The 17,598-nt window shown below is 42.0% G+C and overlaps 1 protein-coding gene across 3 annotated transcripts; it reads left to right on the forward strand.

Annotated features, from left to right (window-relative positions):
* The first annotated feature begins 272 nt into the window (after positions 1-272).
* Positions 273-9,961, forward strand: TBXT (T-box transcription factor T). 3 transcript variants are annotated; one of them, XM_050949144.1, is made up of 8 exons: positions 273-478; positions 1,256-1,520; positions 2,541-2,675; positions 3,474-3,535; positions 3,651-3,712; positions 5,458-5,634; positions 7,583-7,712; positions 9,518-9,961. In XM_050949144.1, the coding sequence occupies exons 1-8, from the start codon at positions 273-275 to the stop codon at positions 9,783-9,785; spliced, it is 1,305 nt and encodes a 434-aa protein (XP_050805101.1). In that variant the 3' UTR covers positions 9,786-9,961. The 3 variants fall into 3 exon arrangements, with proteins under 3 accessions (XP_050805101.1, XP_050805102.1, XP_050805103.1); XM_050949145.1 differs by having other exon boundaries at positions 5,461-5,634; XM_050949146.1 differs by lacking the exon at positions 5,458-5,634.
* Positions 9,962-17,598: the final 7,637 nt, after the last annotated feature.

The raw sequence follows: 17,598 nt of genomic DNA on the forward strand, positions 1-17,598 counted from the left end.
GGTATAATTACTGTCCCCTTGGCCAGTTCCAGTCGCGCTGACCAGAGAGGTCAAGTGGATTAACCCTTCTGCCACCACATTGCAACCAGCCTGGATTCTTCCTACTGTAAGCAGCCAGGACCCCCTCCCAGGAGCCTCGGGGTCCTCCTCTCCCGCGTGGCTGTTCGGCGTGGAATCGCCTCTGATAATTTCTACCAGGAGTTGGAGCCAGACCTGAGGCTGGCGGTGGCTGCTGGGCAGTAAGTGGTTTTGGGGGAGGGGGAGGGGAGAGGATGAGTTCTCCCGGCACGGAGAGCTCCGGCAAGAGCTTGCAGTACCGGGTGGACCATCTCCTGAGCGCGGTGGAAAACGAGCTGCAGGCTGGCAGCGAGAAGGGAGACCCCACTGAGCGGGAGCTACGAGTCACTCTGGAGGAGAATGAGCTGTGGCTGCGCTTCAAGGAGCTCACCAACGAGATGATCGTGACCAAGAACGGCAGGTAGGGTCGGGGACACTGCTGGCAACCCCGGGTGGGGGGCCCTGCCCAGCTCCCACTGCTGTAGGAAACCGCTGCAGCCCCAAATGATTGCACAGCCATTGGGGCTGAAGACTTCCTCTCCCCTAGTCCCGCTGGGGTTCTCTCCCCTCAGTTAAAGGGTCCCCCCTGCAACATTATGTTGGGCCGAGTATGCTACCCCCATGCTGCTGGAGACACCCTAATCTAATGCTGCGGGAGACTGCCCCTGGCCCCGTCCCGGTGGTATTTATTTCTCCCCCTTTTTACTGTAGATTTCCCTCTTTCCCTCCAATCCAGTCCTGCGGGGGAGGATCTCCCCGTAATGTGACTGGAGACCCCAGATCCGCTTCCTCTGCTGGGCCCCCTGGGTCCCCTCAGTGCTGCTGGAAGCCCCCTCCCCTCTGCACAACACAGCACCGGAGCGGGGGAGGCTGCAGCCCCGAGCAGGAGCCGATTAGTTTTTGCCCGGAGCAGCACAAAGGGCCTGAAGCTCCGCTGGGGGTGATTTAGGGCCGGCTGATCCTTTGCACCGGGACACCCAGAGAAAGGTCAAGGGCCAGGCCTGGGAGAGGCAGGTGAGGCGCTAACGCGGCTTCCCGGAGTCCTGTGAAACAGCCGAGCCGAGGCACACCGGAGCCGTGGTCGGCCTTGCTCTGGGGCTCGAGGTGGGGCGAGCAGGAGCCCTGGCCCGGCTCCCCCGGCAGTGGGGAGCAGTTCCCCCGGACAATGCGCCTCTCCTGGCCCTGCTCTCTCCCCCAGGCGGATGTTCCCCGTGCTGAAGGTGAGCGTGTCCGGCCTGGACCCCAACGCCATGTACTCCTTCCTGCTGGACTTCGTGGCCGCCGACAACCACCGCTGGAAGTACGTGAACGGGGAGTGGGTCCCCGGGGGCAAACCCGAGCCGCAGGCCCCGAGCTGCGTCTACATCCACCCGGACTCGCCCAACTTCGGAGCGCACTGGATGAAGGCGCCGGTTTCCTTCAGCAAAGTCAAACTCACCAACAAGCTCAATGGAGGGGGGCAGGTGAGTGCCAGGCTGGAGCCGCCCGGGGACCTGGCCGGCCAGGAGCCCGAGGGAGGGGCGCCGAGAAATAGCGCCTGCAAGCTGCTAGTTCGCAGCGCTCCGGGCTGCGCTAGGGCAGCAGAGACCCTTCCCGGAGCCTCCGTCTGCGGGGTGTCAGAGCTCAGTGGGGAGGGGAGGGAGGAGACACCCCCACCCCCAAGTTTATCCTGTCAGCAAAGTCAATCAGGGTGTAGCTAAAATTCAGGGCTGGAAGAAAACTTTTCCAGAGCCTCTCGCTGTAACAAGCAGCTCAGCCTCAGTTGTGTGACTACTTTCCTCCCATGACACCTATCCAGCATTGTCTGTAAACTTGTGACACATTTCAAAGGCTGCCCCTGTAAAAGGCGGGGGCTTTCTCACCTGTTGGAAATACAGCTAGGTCTTCTAAATAGACGAGTTTATGTATTTTATGTAGCGTACTGGAGTGGTCTAAAAAAAACCGGTTGCTTTTTATGAGCAAAAATAAAAACGCAGAGGTATATTCCTGCAAACCAGGCCAAGGAGTCTGCCTAGTAGATTTCACCAAGAAAGGGGAGCTAGATTTCATTTGTCCCCTACGTTATCTATGAAGTTGTTCTTCAGTTTTGTTGACACTGGGTTGTAATCAATATCATCTATAGTTTTAGACAAACCAACTGGACTGTTTTTGTCCTGATGAAACTTTCCAAGCAGAGGGGGATTTTTTTAAAATAGTCATTTCAGGGTTGAATTATTTGATAATCCAAAGTGTGCATATCTATCAATAGGCTGCCCTGCCAAATATAATGATGGATAATATTTAGGCAGATAATTTAGTTGCCTGATGTTTATCCTCTTTTGTCAGGCTTCACTTTTAGAATTTACTAGTGTCTGTTGACTTCTGGAACCTCCCCCACCCCAAAATATCCAGGGTTAGCTTTTTAAAATCAGATAGTGCTCTGTAACTGTAGACATGTGCATCCCACTGTGACAATGCTTATCTGTGCTATTATATATTTACAGATCATGTTGAACTCCTTGCACAAGTATGAGCCTAGGATTCATATAGTGAGAGTTGGTGGCCCTCAGCGTATGATAACCAGCCATTCCTTCCCAGAGACCCAGTTTATAGCTGTGACAGCTTATCAGAATGAGGAGGTATGCACGAAATGGGAAAGAAACCTACATGAACTTATATCCTCTGAATTAGCAAAGTGAAAGACACTGGAGCAAAATATTTGTCATGTAACATTTTTTCAATTCTCTGTGTTTCATTTTAAATTGTATATAAAGTGAGTTTGTTTGAAATTAAATAATAAAGCCCAATAAATAAATAATAATAAAGCCCAATTAGTAACACTAATTCCCTGTTTCCTATATATTGTAACTTTATTTGTTAAGTAGAATTATAAAGAGTCTTTGGATTCATCAAAGCTAACTACTAATGTTAGAAAATCAGTAAGAATAAACTCACCATTTTAAAGTATATGAAATAATAATACATGAACTAACTGGAAATGGCATTTTCAAAACTGACTCTTGTTTTCAAATAACTTCAATTAAACTGTAAGTTACTAAGTTTATTATCCTAGCTGAGATTTGTTGTTGTTCATTCTGGTCTACTGAGAAACCCAAAACTCTTTATAGCTGTCATTAGTGTATCCCCTTTCATATGTGTTTCCTTAAAGGGATAATAAAACCAGGTAACTTAGTTAGGCAGTGACAGTGGATGTCTGTAATTTTGTAGCGAGAATAATTTCAAGTCTACTGTTAACATTTGAGATGTTTGGATGCAGTTTAGTTACTTTACATAAGTCCATACTATGGCCTTAATCCTACTGCCCCTGAAATCAATGGTAAAACCCACTAACTTTAGAGAAGCAGGATCAGGTCCTAAATACTGTATGATAATGAGTAGTAACACTTGCAAAATAAGATTTTTGTTGTTGTTTTTAGATCACAGCTTTAAAAATTAAATACAATCCGTTTGCAAAGGCTTTCCTTGATGCAAAAGAAAGGTGAGAATTCTTGGCTAAACCCAGTTACAAAGTTTGCAGAAAAATTACATATTTGTGAAAACACATTTCTTTCAAATCATTTTCTTTGACTAATGAAATGTGGCTTCTTTGACAGAAGTGATCACAAAGATATGATGGATGAAGCTGGAGACAATCAACAGTCTGGGTATTCACAGTGTATGTTTAATTTCACTCTATTAAGTACATAACTTAAAAAAATACCTTATCTTTCATTTCAGCTTCTCTTGTACTTCCTTTCTACTACAATTTAGTAGTATGTTGTATCTGAGTAAAATTCAGACACCAGTGTTTGTTTGCAGGCATATGTTAACTCTCACTATAGATTAAGTATAACATTCTAGATCTGGGGTCGGCAACCTTTCAGAAGTGGTGTGCCGAGTCTTCATTTATTCACTCTAATGTAAGGTTTCGCGTGCCAGTAATACATTTTAATGTTTTTAGAAGATCTCTTTCTATAAGTCTAAAATATATAACTAAACTATTGTTGTATGTAAAGTAAATAAGGTTTTTAAAACCTTATTTTAAAATTAAATTAAAATGCAGAGCCCCCCAGACTCGTGGCCAAGACCTGGGCAGTGTGAGTGCCACTGAAAATCAGTTTGTGTGCCGCCTTTGGCATGCGTGCCATAGGTTGCCTACCCTTGTTCTAGATAATACTTAGTCCTGTCTTGAGTGCAGAGGACTGGACTAAAAGACCTCTCAAGGTCCCTTTCAGTTCTATGATTGGTGTCCAAGGCCACCCAAAGGATTCAGGGGGCCTGGGGCAAAGCAATTTCAGGGGCCCCTTGCATAAAAAAAAGCTGCAATATTATATAATACTATATTCTCATGGGGGCCCCTAAGGGGCCTGGGGCAAATTGCCCCACTTGCCCCTCCCCCCCCGGCGGCCCTGTTGGTGTCTGATTCTTATGATTATTGTTTTGTAGTTTTTCATGTTTCTTATTGTGTACAATATTTTTTATTAAATATTAATACTGCCTTAAAAATTCTATAGTGAAATGTTATAATCATATTAGTTTTCTACAAGTCAATGGGTCTTGGATATTAATAATGCAATATCTGTGGGGAGATTAATGGAAGGAGTGTTTTTTACTTCAAATGGTAAAAAAAAAATAGTGAGAATAAACTCACCACTTTAATTTATTTTTAAAGTACACCAAGGACATTGGAGGCACTAGTTTTAAAGTTCTTTTGTTTTCAGATGGCTAAAATGTCACTGTTTTAAAATTTTAAATTGAATTTGGTTTTAAAGGGACATTGTCAAAAAAATTAGGTCCGCAACTTGAATAAAAGGGCATTTACAAATTATAATGGGAATGGAATTTTTAAAAAAATTCTATGAAAACATTTCTTTTGCATTTGAATATCATCCCACATCAGTATTGGAAACCCCAAGCACAGCAATGTTGTGCTAATGGAGGAGAACCAAAAAGAGATGCTATACACAAAAGATTAAATTAACCAGTGTGGGTTTACCATCCAAAGTGAATGATATACAAAATGTACACACACAACAGAAAAAATGCAAAGTTTTAAAAATATTTCAGTTTTAATAGTCTAAGGTGTAATTAGTAACACAGGTAAAGACAGCATCTCCTGTAAAGGGCAGGGAGAAGCCAACCTGAATAATAGCGCTGGGAGGGAACCTGTTTTTTGCCCTTAATAAAATTGCCCTTTTCCTCAATTTTTCTTTCAAAATGAATTTTGATGCGAGGTGACATGTATCCACATTTCACTTTTGACAATTGGCATTTTTTGATGGAAAAACATTGTGTTGGAAAATTTCTGACCTGCTCTAATATTGAACTTCAGAGTAATAGTGTTAAAAAGGCTCATAACATTCATAGCCTGCCCTGTAGCATTATGTATCAGTGCTACAAAATGTCCTCTCTTTCTCATAGTAGGTGGCTGGCTTATTCCTGGAACTGGGAGTCTGTGCCCCCCCTCCAATCCTCATGCTCAATTTGGAGCACCTCTATCATTGTCCTCTGCTCACAGCTGTGAAAGATTCTCATCGCTGAGGAATCACCGTTCTGCCCCTTACCCCAATCCATATGCCCATAGAAACAACTCTCCAAGTAAGTTTTTATTATTCTGCGGCTGTTTAAAGAGGGAAATTAACCTAGTGGTCCAAATTTTGATAAACTATATCCGTGTACATCTGGAGTACTGAGATCAGTATCTAGCTCAGTTTGTGCTGAGGGCTTGTGACAACGATTGAAAGGCAATAACAAAAAGTAAATCCGTTTCTCTAGCCTCTTAATAATGGAAAAGTAAGATTTTGTAATGCTCTATCTAACGTTAGGTTATTAGACAATTCTGTGCTAACGCTATCCCTGTGTCCTACTGTAGAACAAGAATCTTGAAATGAAGGAATACTTCAATGATTTTTAGCCTAGGAAAGCTTGTTTATTCTGGCAATATTTGTCAGTTAATTTTGAGGAACATCTCGGGGTGCACGGCAGGGTCTGAGCCAGCCCTCACAAGGGGGTGGGGAGGGAGCACCACCCAGCCCACTCCGGTCCCGCCTCACCCTCTGCTCATGGCTGCTGGACCCCTTTTCGGCTCCTGGCCCAAAAGGGTGTGGACATATTTTATTACTGGTAAGGGGGAGTGCAAGAGAAGTTTGGGGACTTGGTTTAAGTGAAGATGGAATATATGTATCTGATGAATTTGAGGAAGAACCATCTTAAAGAAATGGTAGTGAATTGAGTAGACTTCTAGTTATGGTCGTGGAGTCAAGTGGCATTAATCTAAGTAAATAATTGAGGGCCTAGTTCCGCCACCATTACTCACATTGAGGAACATCTTAATCAGTGTGTAGTCCCTTTGAAATCAACAAGACTACGGGCTTGGCAAACTCCAAAGTGCTGCCGCGGGAGCGCTTTGAAGTGCGAGTGTGGTTGTGGCACCAGCGCTGGGAGAGCGCTGCATGTACTCCACCTCCCCATGGGGATTAGCTTGCAGCGCTGGGAGCCGTGCTCCGTGGGGATTAGCTTGCAGCGCTGGGAGCCACGCTTCCAGCACTGGGGCACTGTTTACATTGGCGCTTTGCAGCGCTGTAACTTGCTGCGCTCAGGGGTGTGTTTTGTTCACACCCCTGAGCGAGAAAGTTGCAGCGCTGTAAAGCGCCAGTGTAGCTAAGGCCTACATGTGTAGTAAGGTACTCCTCAAAATAAGTCAGGATGACAGAATTGGGTGTGTCATATGTCTATCCATTTGCACTTCCATGAGAAGAAAGGAGGGGATGTTTAACTAACTGCCCATCCAGGACTTTCTATGGTTTTTCTCTCCTTTCCAATAAAGGCTGTTGAAAGGGGTTTTGTTTGTTTGTTTGTTTTTAAAAAAAACACAGCTTAATATTTTAAATTTCATAAAATATTATGTAGGCTAGGTGACATAATCACCATCAAATTGTTCCAGACACAGCCCATAGCCTGACTATTCTTACAATACATAACTCTGTAAAGCGTGTTAAACATGAAAATTTGCATGTAGTTGATTTTTGTTGCATCTTGAACCTTTGCATAGGTTTTGCACATTCAAATAAAATTCCATGAGAATAATTGACTTCACTATGTGCCCTGCTTCTTCTCCCATCCCCCATAAAGGATTTTTCTCCTCCCCTTAAGTTCATGTGCCACAGCAACCTTCTCTGGCTGTGGAGGGTGGAATGGCATTGAGGCCATTGCTAATTTAGCCCCATAGTTACCACAGAGCTACATAATGCACTCCCCTCATCAGAGGCTGAGTATTTTGGCGTAAGGAACTACTGGAGGTAGGAAGTGAAATATGCTTTGGCAACTGAACTTAGGCACCTCGTATAGCAGACTGGCACATCACCTATTCGACAGCCCCAATAAAATTGATAGTTTGACACAATTTGTAGAGGTGTGTGTGTGTGTGTGTGTGTGTATAATATGCAAAGCAGTAATAAAAAAGCCATACTCTGCATTGAAAATGAGAATTGTGCCTCACTTTAACTGCTGATCTGCTTGGTTAGTGCTTGCTTGTTTTTCACAGCAGCCTATGGTGATAATTCCTCGGCCTGTCTTTCCATGCTCCAATCCCATGACAACTGGTCCAGTCTAGGAGTTCCCACACACACTAGTATGCTGCCCATGAGTCACAGCACTGGCACATCTACCAGCTCCAGGTAGGATTCAGTCCCTTTGCAATACAGCCCACCAAATCTTCAGAAATTGGAGTACTTTGGGTTTTTTAAATTGAAAAAAGGAGTGAACAGGTCATCGTCAGCTTGAAATCTAGTCAGTTTTAAAGTGAAGAGTTAAAAGTAGTTTCAGGTACTACACCTGTACTACAAGGGCTGTAGTGGCACATCTGCAGTCCTGCAGCTATGCTGCTGTAGTGTAGTCTCTTGCTATAGCAATGGAAGGGGTTTTTCCATTGCTATAGTAAATCCATCCCCTTGAGAGGTGGTAGCTAGTTTGACAGAAGAATTCTTCCATTAACCTAGTGGTGTCTATACTGGAGCATTGGTCTGCTTAACTACATCTGTCAGAGGTGTGAATTTTTCACACCCTGGAGCAACATAGTTAAATTGACCTAAGTTTTAGGTGTAGACCAGGTCTAAGTCTCTCTGCCTATTTATGGTTTTATTATTGCATTTTCCTTTTTTAATGCTTCTTTTCTCTTCCCTGTTTATATATGAAAAGCCCCTATAAATATGAGAAAATAACTGGCCATACAGGAGAAACGATGAAACTGACTTTACTCACATTGCTGTCAAATGCACAATGCAAACTTATTGGAGAAATAAGGGACAATTATTTTCTCCCATCTTTCAGTTCTAGGAATCTTAAGAGTTATTTGTAACAACAGTAAGTAAAATAACACTTTGACAAGTGTGAGAGATCAAGCAAACAGTATCCCTTTAAATAATAGCCCTTGTTTATTGCTTTTAAGAGTGCTCAGTGAAAACCATCCTCCTGTTACGGACATACATCATGTCTCTTTTTTTTAGACTTATGATTATCTTGATAAAATATTGGCTCACCTGTTGAAAGAAGTTATATGATGTTGGATTTGTACCCAGTGCCTAGGAACCCAAACTGGAAGTTACTGGGGAGTCAGATGGGATTTTTCTATTGACTTTAATAGGATCAGGGGTTGGCCCTCTATTTTTTTTTTAAACAACTTGCAGTTCAAATCTGTAGTCTAAATATTCTGCTAATGTACATGAATTGTGGAAGGCACACTTATTTATGAAATATGCAAGTTAGCATTTATCTATTAAAATACACCATGTATTTTGTACAACGTACTAGATACTTTTTTTACTAAACATAAATTTATTGAAATAGCAAGTACTCCCAAGCACTTCTTCTCCTTCCCAAAATTGTCTTTACATTTGGAAGGCAACAAAGTCGAAGGTACTGGACTGAGAGTCAAGAGACTGGGTTGTCTTCTTGGTTCTGCCATTTAATTGCTGTGTGACCTTGGGCAAGTCACTTCACCCCTCTAGGCCCTGGTGCCCTATCTGTAAAATGGGGATAACAGAGATAATGTAAAGTGCTTTGGGATCTATGAGTGAAAAGTGCTGTGTAAGAGCTAAATAATAAATGGAAACGTTAAATTTATCCTCTTTAAATTTTTCTCACAGATCAACTTTTTTATTTCTGGCCACCAGTAAAGAACTTTTGAATAGGTGTGTGGGTGGGGGAAGTAGTGGCATGAAGTGGGAGCTGGGAAGATTTAGGTAGATTCTTACCCTCACAGCATGCTGGCTGCAGCAAATCAGTGTGATCCACAGTTTAAGTGCCTGAGATTTCTCTAGTGTACTGAAGTAGCAAGAACCTTCCCAAAGTTCTTCACTATGCATAAAGTAGCTGAGTAAAAACACACCTGGAATGTGCTTTGTGAGGTGTAAAACTGCATAGCTGACAGGGAAAACTGGGTTAATTAATAATCCATATTATCTACCCTTCTTCTCTCTTACAGTCAGTATCCCAACTTGTGGTCTGTGAATAACAGCACCATCACACCCGTGTCTCAGTCAGGTGGGATGGCCAATGGACTGAGCTCCCAGTTTTTGCGAGGCTCTACAGCACACTACCCACCCCTTCCTCACTCTGTCACTGCCTCCTCCTCAGGATCTCCACTGTATGACGCTGGCACACCAACAGACATTTCTGACAGTCAGTATGATACCTCTGCACATAATAGGCTGGCATCCACATGGACTCCTGTCACACCACCTTCCATGTAAACCAAGACCTTTCTTTAAGATAAAGACATTGTAGCTATTTAGTTACTCTAAATACTGAATCCACAATGAAGTCTTGAGGAGGGGAAAAAGAGACATGAAGTAAATTATAAACAAAAAGACTGCACTGCTTTTGTGTAAAGTAATTGAATTATACTTCTTACAGTATAACAGTGTATCATTAGCAGCATATAGACCTTATGAGTGCAATTCTCATCTAGAAGATCCACTGCTCTTCCTTTTTAAAATAAATATTTTTAATCCTTTTCAATCTGGCAGAGATGGGCCTGAAACACCAAAATGTGACCCCATATTCCACACTTCTCAATGTTCTGGGAATATCTGGATCTGGGGGTTTGTTTCATGCCCATCTTGACAGTTTTGTCAGTCTTTTTTTTTTTAAATAAGCTAATTCCTGTCAATTGCCAGTTAACATTTTGCTTAGCTGTAGTTGTGAGAGAAGTTTTATTATGTGCACAGTTTGAATCATTCTCAAATCTACACAAATTTAGCTAATGAGTGAAATTTGGAGAACTGTGTGCACTAATGTATATTTGTCATGAGAATATGGGGTATTCTGGTAGTTAACAGTTTTATGCACAGTTATATGCTTATTATATGAATTAAATGATGAAGACAATCAGCAAGAACTTTTTAAGGTGAGTTTCATTGTTTGATCATATAGCCAGTGAGCAGCTTTCAGGCTAACTAAACTCCTGCCTTTCAAACAGCTGTTATCTAATGGAGGGTGCCATCCAAAGTCCTGGGAAACCAATGGAAAGACTTCCATTGACATTAATGGTCTATGGCCCAGGCCCTAAATGAGAGAAGAAAGTCAATACCTAACGGTTCTTTCTAATTTATTTTAGTTCAATATTGTACTCTGATCAATATTTATTATTTGTTAGGATGTGACTGTTTTGTACATTTTAAGATGTATATATAATCCGTCAATATGCTGTGTACCTTAAGACAATCAGACATAGGACATGTCACCACATGACATATGGAAATAGTGTGGATCCAAGTAGTTAAGTTATTATACATGAGCAAATAACAAATGTCAGTAATTTGGGATGGGAGTATAGATATAAGCCTTAATGTACTCCAACTGCTTGTCTTCACTAGAAGATTAGGTCATGGTAATGTTCTTGCTGTCGTGTGCCTCATATCTTTGAGGGCTCTTATTAACTACTGTACTATGAGTTGACCTAATCTTCTGCTGAAGACAAACCCCAAATGCTGGGCCAAAATGTGCCTTTGGATGTGCATGCTTCTCCCACTGAATTCAATGAACACACAGGTGAGGGTGGAATCTGACCTTTATGCATAAATCATAACAAACCCCTTTTTGATGAAGTGTATAAGGTTGGAAAGTAGAGTTCTAAGTTAGAGGATTCATTTAATATTTCGTGTGCTATAATGGCAGCTTAAAGATGAAAAAGCAAATGCTTGCTGCACCTTTGGTTTCTCAAGCCCTGTTCCGGCAACTGAATCCACATGGGTGGGGATCTGCACCAGGCACAAAAATCTGCCCAGGCTGGTCCAACAGCAGGATCTGGGAGTTAGATGTTATTCCAAATGAGCCAATCACAACAAAGGGCAGCACCAGAGTCAGATGGCTGTAAACCATGTCCTCTCTCAATATTGTAAATATGGATCTAAGCTCTCCTATTTTATTGTGAAAGTGAATCATGTAAATGATGTAAGTGTATTGTTCTTTAGACTCTTCTGTAGAAGTTAGCAAAGTATTTTTCGTTATGTTTTGTACTTATATTTCAAAAGTATTAAGTTAAATTGAGAAACAGTTAGTAAAGTTTCTTTAATAAACTAAATGCTTAGTTTTCAATTTGTGGAAGTAAGTTTAACCTAATGAATTTCATTTATTATCTGTATTGCCATAGCATTTGGGAGCCCTCGTCACTGACTACGACCTCACTGCATTAGGTGCTGTACAGACACAGAGCAAAAGCTCCCTGCCCCAAGAGCGTACACTCTAAGTATAAGACAAGATTCAACAGATGGATGCAGACAGATGGGGGAGTACAATGATATAGTGAGACAATATTGGTGACAGGCAGTGGTCATATTTCACATGTGCTGAACTAATAGGTAGGTTGGCCCTTTATGGGATGGGAACATAGAATTGCCATATCAGGAAAAATGAATAGTCTATCTACTTTCACCCCTGTCAAAGATAGAACGTCTATGCTAGGTGTTTTATAAATAACCCCACTTCGCACTTTATTGTGCAGTGTTACTGCTGTTCCATGGGAAGGGAAGATTTCCTCATGCTCCAAAGTGATGATCATCTTAAACCCTTAGTCATGCGCATTGTAAAGAAATGTGTACAATAGTAATCGAATTCAGGAGTACTGTAGTATATTACTGGCTAGGAAGCAATGTTTTTCATAATAAGAATCTCATCCATTGAGTAAAGATGGACATGAATTTAAATTCTAGCAGATGCCTTGTGTTCAACCTTGATAACCAAACTTTTCAACTTTCCTTTAAATATATACCCATGATAATAAATGTATCCATGCATGCAAAAGCCTGCATTAGTACTTGCACAAAGTGGGTAATTCATGCCTAACTGCCCACTGACATCTTCTGGTTTTGGGTGCCCAAATGTCTGAGCACATGCACATGGAGGACAGTCATTGTGTGTGTAAGCAGGTACTACAAATGTGACTCTGAAAGTCTAGTAAAGTCAGTAATTAGGCTTACTCCACATGGTGGTATGAACTAGAGATCAACCTTTCATTATTCTCTGGATGGTTTGCAGTCTAGCAATAGGCTCCATTATTTAAGTCTCAGATCCATCACAATGGGAAAGATGACATTTCAAAGGGAATGGGAGTAGTTCTGTCAAGTAGGGCCAGGAAAGGAAGGGATATTGTAGGGAGGAAGGGATGCAGTGAGAGTAAGACACAGGGCTGTCTTTCCCTCTGGAACTGAAGTCCAGCCATGTTTTTGCTCTTTCTGGTCCTCTCTCAAGAGGTGTGAGCAGCCCAGCTGGAGTGTGGAGTGTAGATCTGTGAAATGATATCTAATTCTTTGAGTGCTCATACCACAAAAAGAAATTGGGCTAGGTCTGCAGGCAAGAATGCTTTCTCCAAGAGCAGGAGCATCTGTTGTTTTAGAACTGCTCTTGCCAAAGTGACCTGTCCTGGGTACAATTAAGGGCTCGCCCTGCTGCAGAATGGAAAGTGTCCTTAACCATTTCCTAGGTGAACAGTATACTTGGCCATACAAGTCTCTGTGACAGAGCTGAAATCAATGCACTGGAGCAGCAGGAACCTCTGGTTGCCTGGGAGATCATGTGATGTAAAACTGATGGTTGATGTTTCCCATACCCACTCAATATACCAGAGCAAATCTACCCTTATCCGCACAAGAAAACCTTGGGCTAAGGTGATAGATCAGGCCTGTTTATTTACATGTATTTAATATATTATAATGTTTCAACCTTATTGAAACACAAATGTTTCTTTTAAATAAGGTCAAAACATTACAATGTTTCTGAATCAAGATATTTTGACATTTTGAGAAATTTTGATTTGGAAAATTTCCAAATGTCAAAAATTTGCCTGGAATAGAAATTCTGTTTTTGGACCAGCACTAGTTCACAGGTTTAGCAGAGAATTTGCTACAAAACCTTGTCTATCTACACAAAACTTGATGGGTGAATCTTAAGTAGATATGGTGTATCAGGTTGTTTTTTAAAAGAAATATTTAGGAATGAAGATAAATTTGTGTCATTATTCTTCATAATTAAAAGTTGATTCATACATCTGGTACTTTCTCAACTAGTTAGTGATACAAATAGGTAACACCCTCTCTCCCTGAGCCTGTGTGGAAGGGTTAACACAATAAAAATTAATATTCTGCCTAGATTCCTCTATATGCTAAGTGGTCTACCTGTATACATCCATCCGTCTTATTTTAGAAAATTTAATAGCATTAGCAGAGCCTTCCTGTGGGATCCTGCTCAATGCCCACAGGTATAATTTCAAAAACCGCAACTGCTATAAGAAGGTAGGGTGGGAGTTGGGCTCTCAGACCTATAAAATATCTATGATGTTTTTATCATGTTACAGATGTCAAACTGGTCCAAGCATGGTAACACTCTTATGTGAACATGGGTGGAAACTGAACATGCATTAAGGCATCCAATTCACCTGGGGTTCTCCTCAGTTCCTCTTGTTGTCCAATGTAGAGAAATAAGGTGCCTACAGTGGTGGCAGTGCAAAAAGTCTGGGCTATCCTAGTTAAAGTGATACCAATTTCATCCACACCATCATACAAAACACCTATTGGGGCCACCCAAATTTGCCAACTGGGAACAAACCTCTAATTTGGAAGAACTAGTTGAGCAAGGGCATTGTATGGATTTCCCAATTAGTCACTGATGAGGGCTTTGCCTCTTTTCTAATGCTAAAGCAACTTTATGACTTGCCATCCTCAAAGGAGTGGCAGTACTTACAACTAAGGCTAGGTCTATATCTATACCTCAAATGCCATATTGGGTACAGCTGTACCGCTTTGATGAAGATGCTCTAAGCTAACAAAAAGGAGCTCTCCCATTAGCTTAGTTACTACACATCCATGAGAGGCAGTAGCTATGTCAGCGGGAGAGCCTCTCCCACCAACCTAGTGCTGTCTGCATGGGGGGATTAGGGACGGTAGAACTATGTCACTCAGGGTTGTGGATTTTTCACATCTCATTGACGTAGTTATACCAAAGTAAGTGTGGCCTAAGACACTTGCTAACATATTAATTTGGTCTGGATGCTGTAGGACTGCCAGAGGCCTCAGAGCTACCAAGAACCTTGGAAATGCTTCATAAACTCCCCAGGCTCATGTCCAATATATACTCAGTTAATGAAGAGGAACTTCATTAGTCTGGAGTTCTTTGTGGAAGTGTGGGAAGGGGATTTATCATAGCCCTTCTAATGGCAGAGCTTATTATGGAATTGTAAAAATGCTTCTGTGGATCTCGGGCTACTCTTGATACCACAAAAGATTTTATTCAAAGTGTATTGGACACCACAGAGCTTGCACAAAACAAAGGCCTTGTCCTCTGACGTTTGTTCACATTGTAACAAAGAAAAAGGAACCCTATGCTATGGGACTGGCCATCAGTCGGGCAGCTGTGGGAAGAGGTGGACACCAGAGTTAGAATAGTGCTTGGCCTCAGCAGCCAAACCTCAGCCAAAAATTATATCCAAGTTATTTACCTGCTAAACAGGTAATTAACTCCACCACAAAGACTTTCATTCTTGAGGGTTGCAATGATCACCAAGCTCATGATTTTACAAAAAGGAAAGAGTAGGCTTATGCCCAGACTAGAGCAAGTTAGCAGCCACAGAAAGAATAGCTTATCATCATAGAGATAAATTGTATGAACTCAAAGAAATTTGGATCCCCATTTCTAGATACATTCGGCTAGAAATGTTGAGATGGCTCAACGAATTGTCCATTCCACCTACCCCCCTGGTCCCTTCCTTCTTTCTTCTTCCTATTTATGTATGTCGTCTCCTATTTTATCACTCTTATCCCCACTCTAACATGCTATGTCTATGTTGTATTGTCTGGTCTTGCAACTTTGACAAGTTTTTAAATTTTGTAATTGCACAATTCTATTGGAGAGCCCATGAAACATGCAGTATTTAAAAACATATACAAGCTGTAAGTCATTTTACACTTTTTGTCTGTTTCTTCATGAAAATCAATTAAAAAAAAGGAAAGGAAAAGTTAATCCGTCAGCAGAGGCTGACAAATAAAATCTCTTTTAGAGGAATTTGCCAAAAACTGCCCTCTTTCAAAATGGCTCTGATTTCAGGAAGACTGAGGCTATGGGTTCTCCTCACTTAAGACATTGCCATTTCCCGATAGCCTTTGCAGTTTAGGCTGCCCTTAGCAAAGATGGCCACCCCAGATCCCTCATTGTTCCCAATGGGAGTGAACCAAAGGGAAGCTGTCAGCCCCCTGTGCTGTCAGGAGGCAGCCAGAAATCACTAGAGGAGCAAGTGAATATGGGAGCTAGGAAGGGCAAGGGGAAAACTGGGTTGTACTGGCCCAGGGAAATGCAGGAGAGAGTCAGGAAATATGGGAGGGAGCAGGAAGAATTTGAGGGGTAGGACACTGTGAGAGGGGAAGGAGCACATGAAAGACAGGCTATGGGAGGAAGAATGTGAATGGGACAGAAGCTGGGTGGAGAGGGAGGGGAGGATTAGCTGGAGGCAGGATAGTGATAGGGAGGAGGACGGAGTAGTATAGAATGGCAGCTGCTTCACCACAAGGCTTAGGAGAGTGCTGTCCAAGCAGCCAGCTGGATGTCTCACTGTTGTGTGCTTTTCCTGTAGAGCAACAGCTATAGACGTATAAAACACCTTTATACTAGGAGAGCTGTGTCCACACTGGGGCAGGAGGAGGGGGGCACCTGTCATAAACAGATAGTTAAGGGTTAATGTCTCTTTTACCTGTAAAGAGTTAACAAACAGAGACCCAAACACCTGACCAGAGGACCAATCAGGAAACAAGATACTTTCAAATCTGGGTGGAGGGAAGCCTTTGTTTGGGGGTTTTGGGTTTGTGCGTTGTTCTCTCTGGGTCCTGGACGGGACTAGAGGTGCAACCAGGTTTCTGCCAATCTCCCTGCTACAGTCTCTTATCTATTCAGAATAATAAGTAAGTACCAAAGGCGTTTATAGTCTTTTAACTTGTTTTTCTTATTTGCAGATGTGTACTTGCTGGAAGTAGCTTAAATTGTGTTTCTGCTGGAGAAAGCTTCTTTCTATTGTCTATAAGCTAAAAAAAAACCTGTATATTTACCATCTTGATTACAGAGACATGTTTTATGTTTTTTTTACTTTTTTTAAAGTTTTCCTCTCTTTTAGAATCTAATTGATTTTTTGGTTATCTTTTGTAAAACTCCAGGGAAGGGAGTCTGCGCTCACCAGGGAATTGTTGGGAGAAAGGAAAGGGAGGAGGGAAGAAAAACCTGCTCTCTGCATTTATCTCTGTACCTCTCTCCGGGGAAGAAGGGAGGGGGAAGGGGTGATTCAAGGAGTTTAATCACGGTGGTCTCCTAGTGTACCCAGGGCGGGAAAGAGCTGGGAGGAAGAAAGGAGGGGGGAAGGGAAATGGTTTATTCCCCTTTGTTGTGAGACTCAGGGAATCTGGGTCTTGGGGGTCCCCAGGGAAGGGTTTGGGGAGACCAGAGTCTATCAGGCGCTCTACCTGAGTCCTGATTGGTGGCAGCCTATCAGATCTAAGCTGGTAATTAAGCTTAGGGGAATTCATGCTAGTACCCATATTTTGGACGCTAAGGTTCAGATCTGGGAATTATACTATGACAGCACCATTGTACCACTTTAACTATATCGGTATGATTAAAGCAGTACAACTTGTGTGTGCAGAAAAGACCTTCATAACTCTAGTGAAAACAAAGCAATTGTTCTTTAGCACATGCTATGTACGCTGAGTTAAAATCTAGGCTGTCCCTTATGCTTTAACTTGACCAGTTTAGCATGTGCTAAAAAATACAACTGCTTTGCATTGATTAGAGCAGTGGCTCTCAACCAGGAGTACACGTACCCCTGGGGACACACGCAGGTCTTCTGGGGGTACATCAACTTATCTAGATATTTGCCTTACTTTACAATAGACTACATAAAAAAACACTAGTGAATTCAATACAAACTAAAATTTCATTCAATGACTTCTTTATACTGTTGTATATAATATACACTGAATTGTAAGTACAATATTTATAGGCCAATTGATTTTTTTATAATTATGGTAAAAA

This window comes from Gopherus flavomarginatus, chromosome 4 (genome assembly GCF_025201925.1).
Source record: "Gopherus flavomarginatus isolate rGopFla2 chromosome 4, rGopFla2.mat.asm, whole genome shotgun sequence".
NCBI lineage: Eukaryota > Metazoa > Chordata > Testudines > Testudinidae > Gopherus > Gopherus flavomarginatus.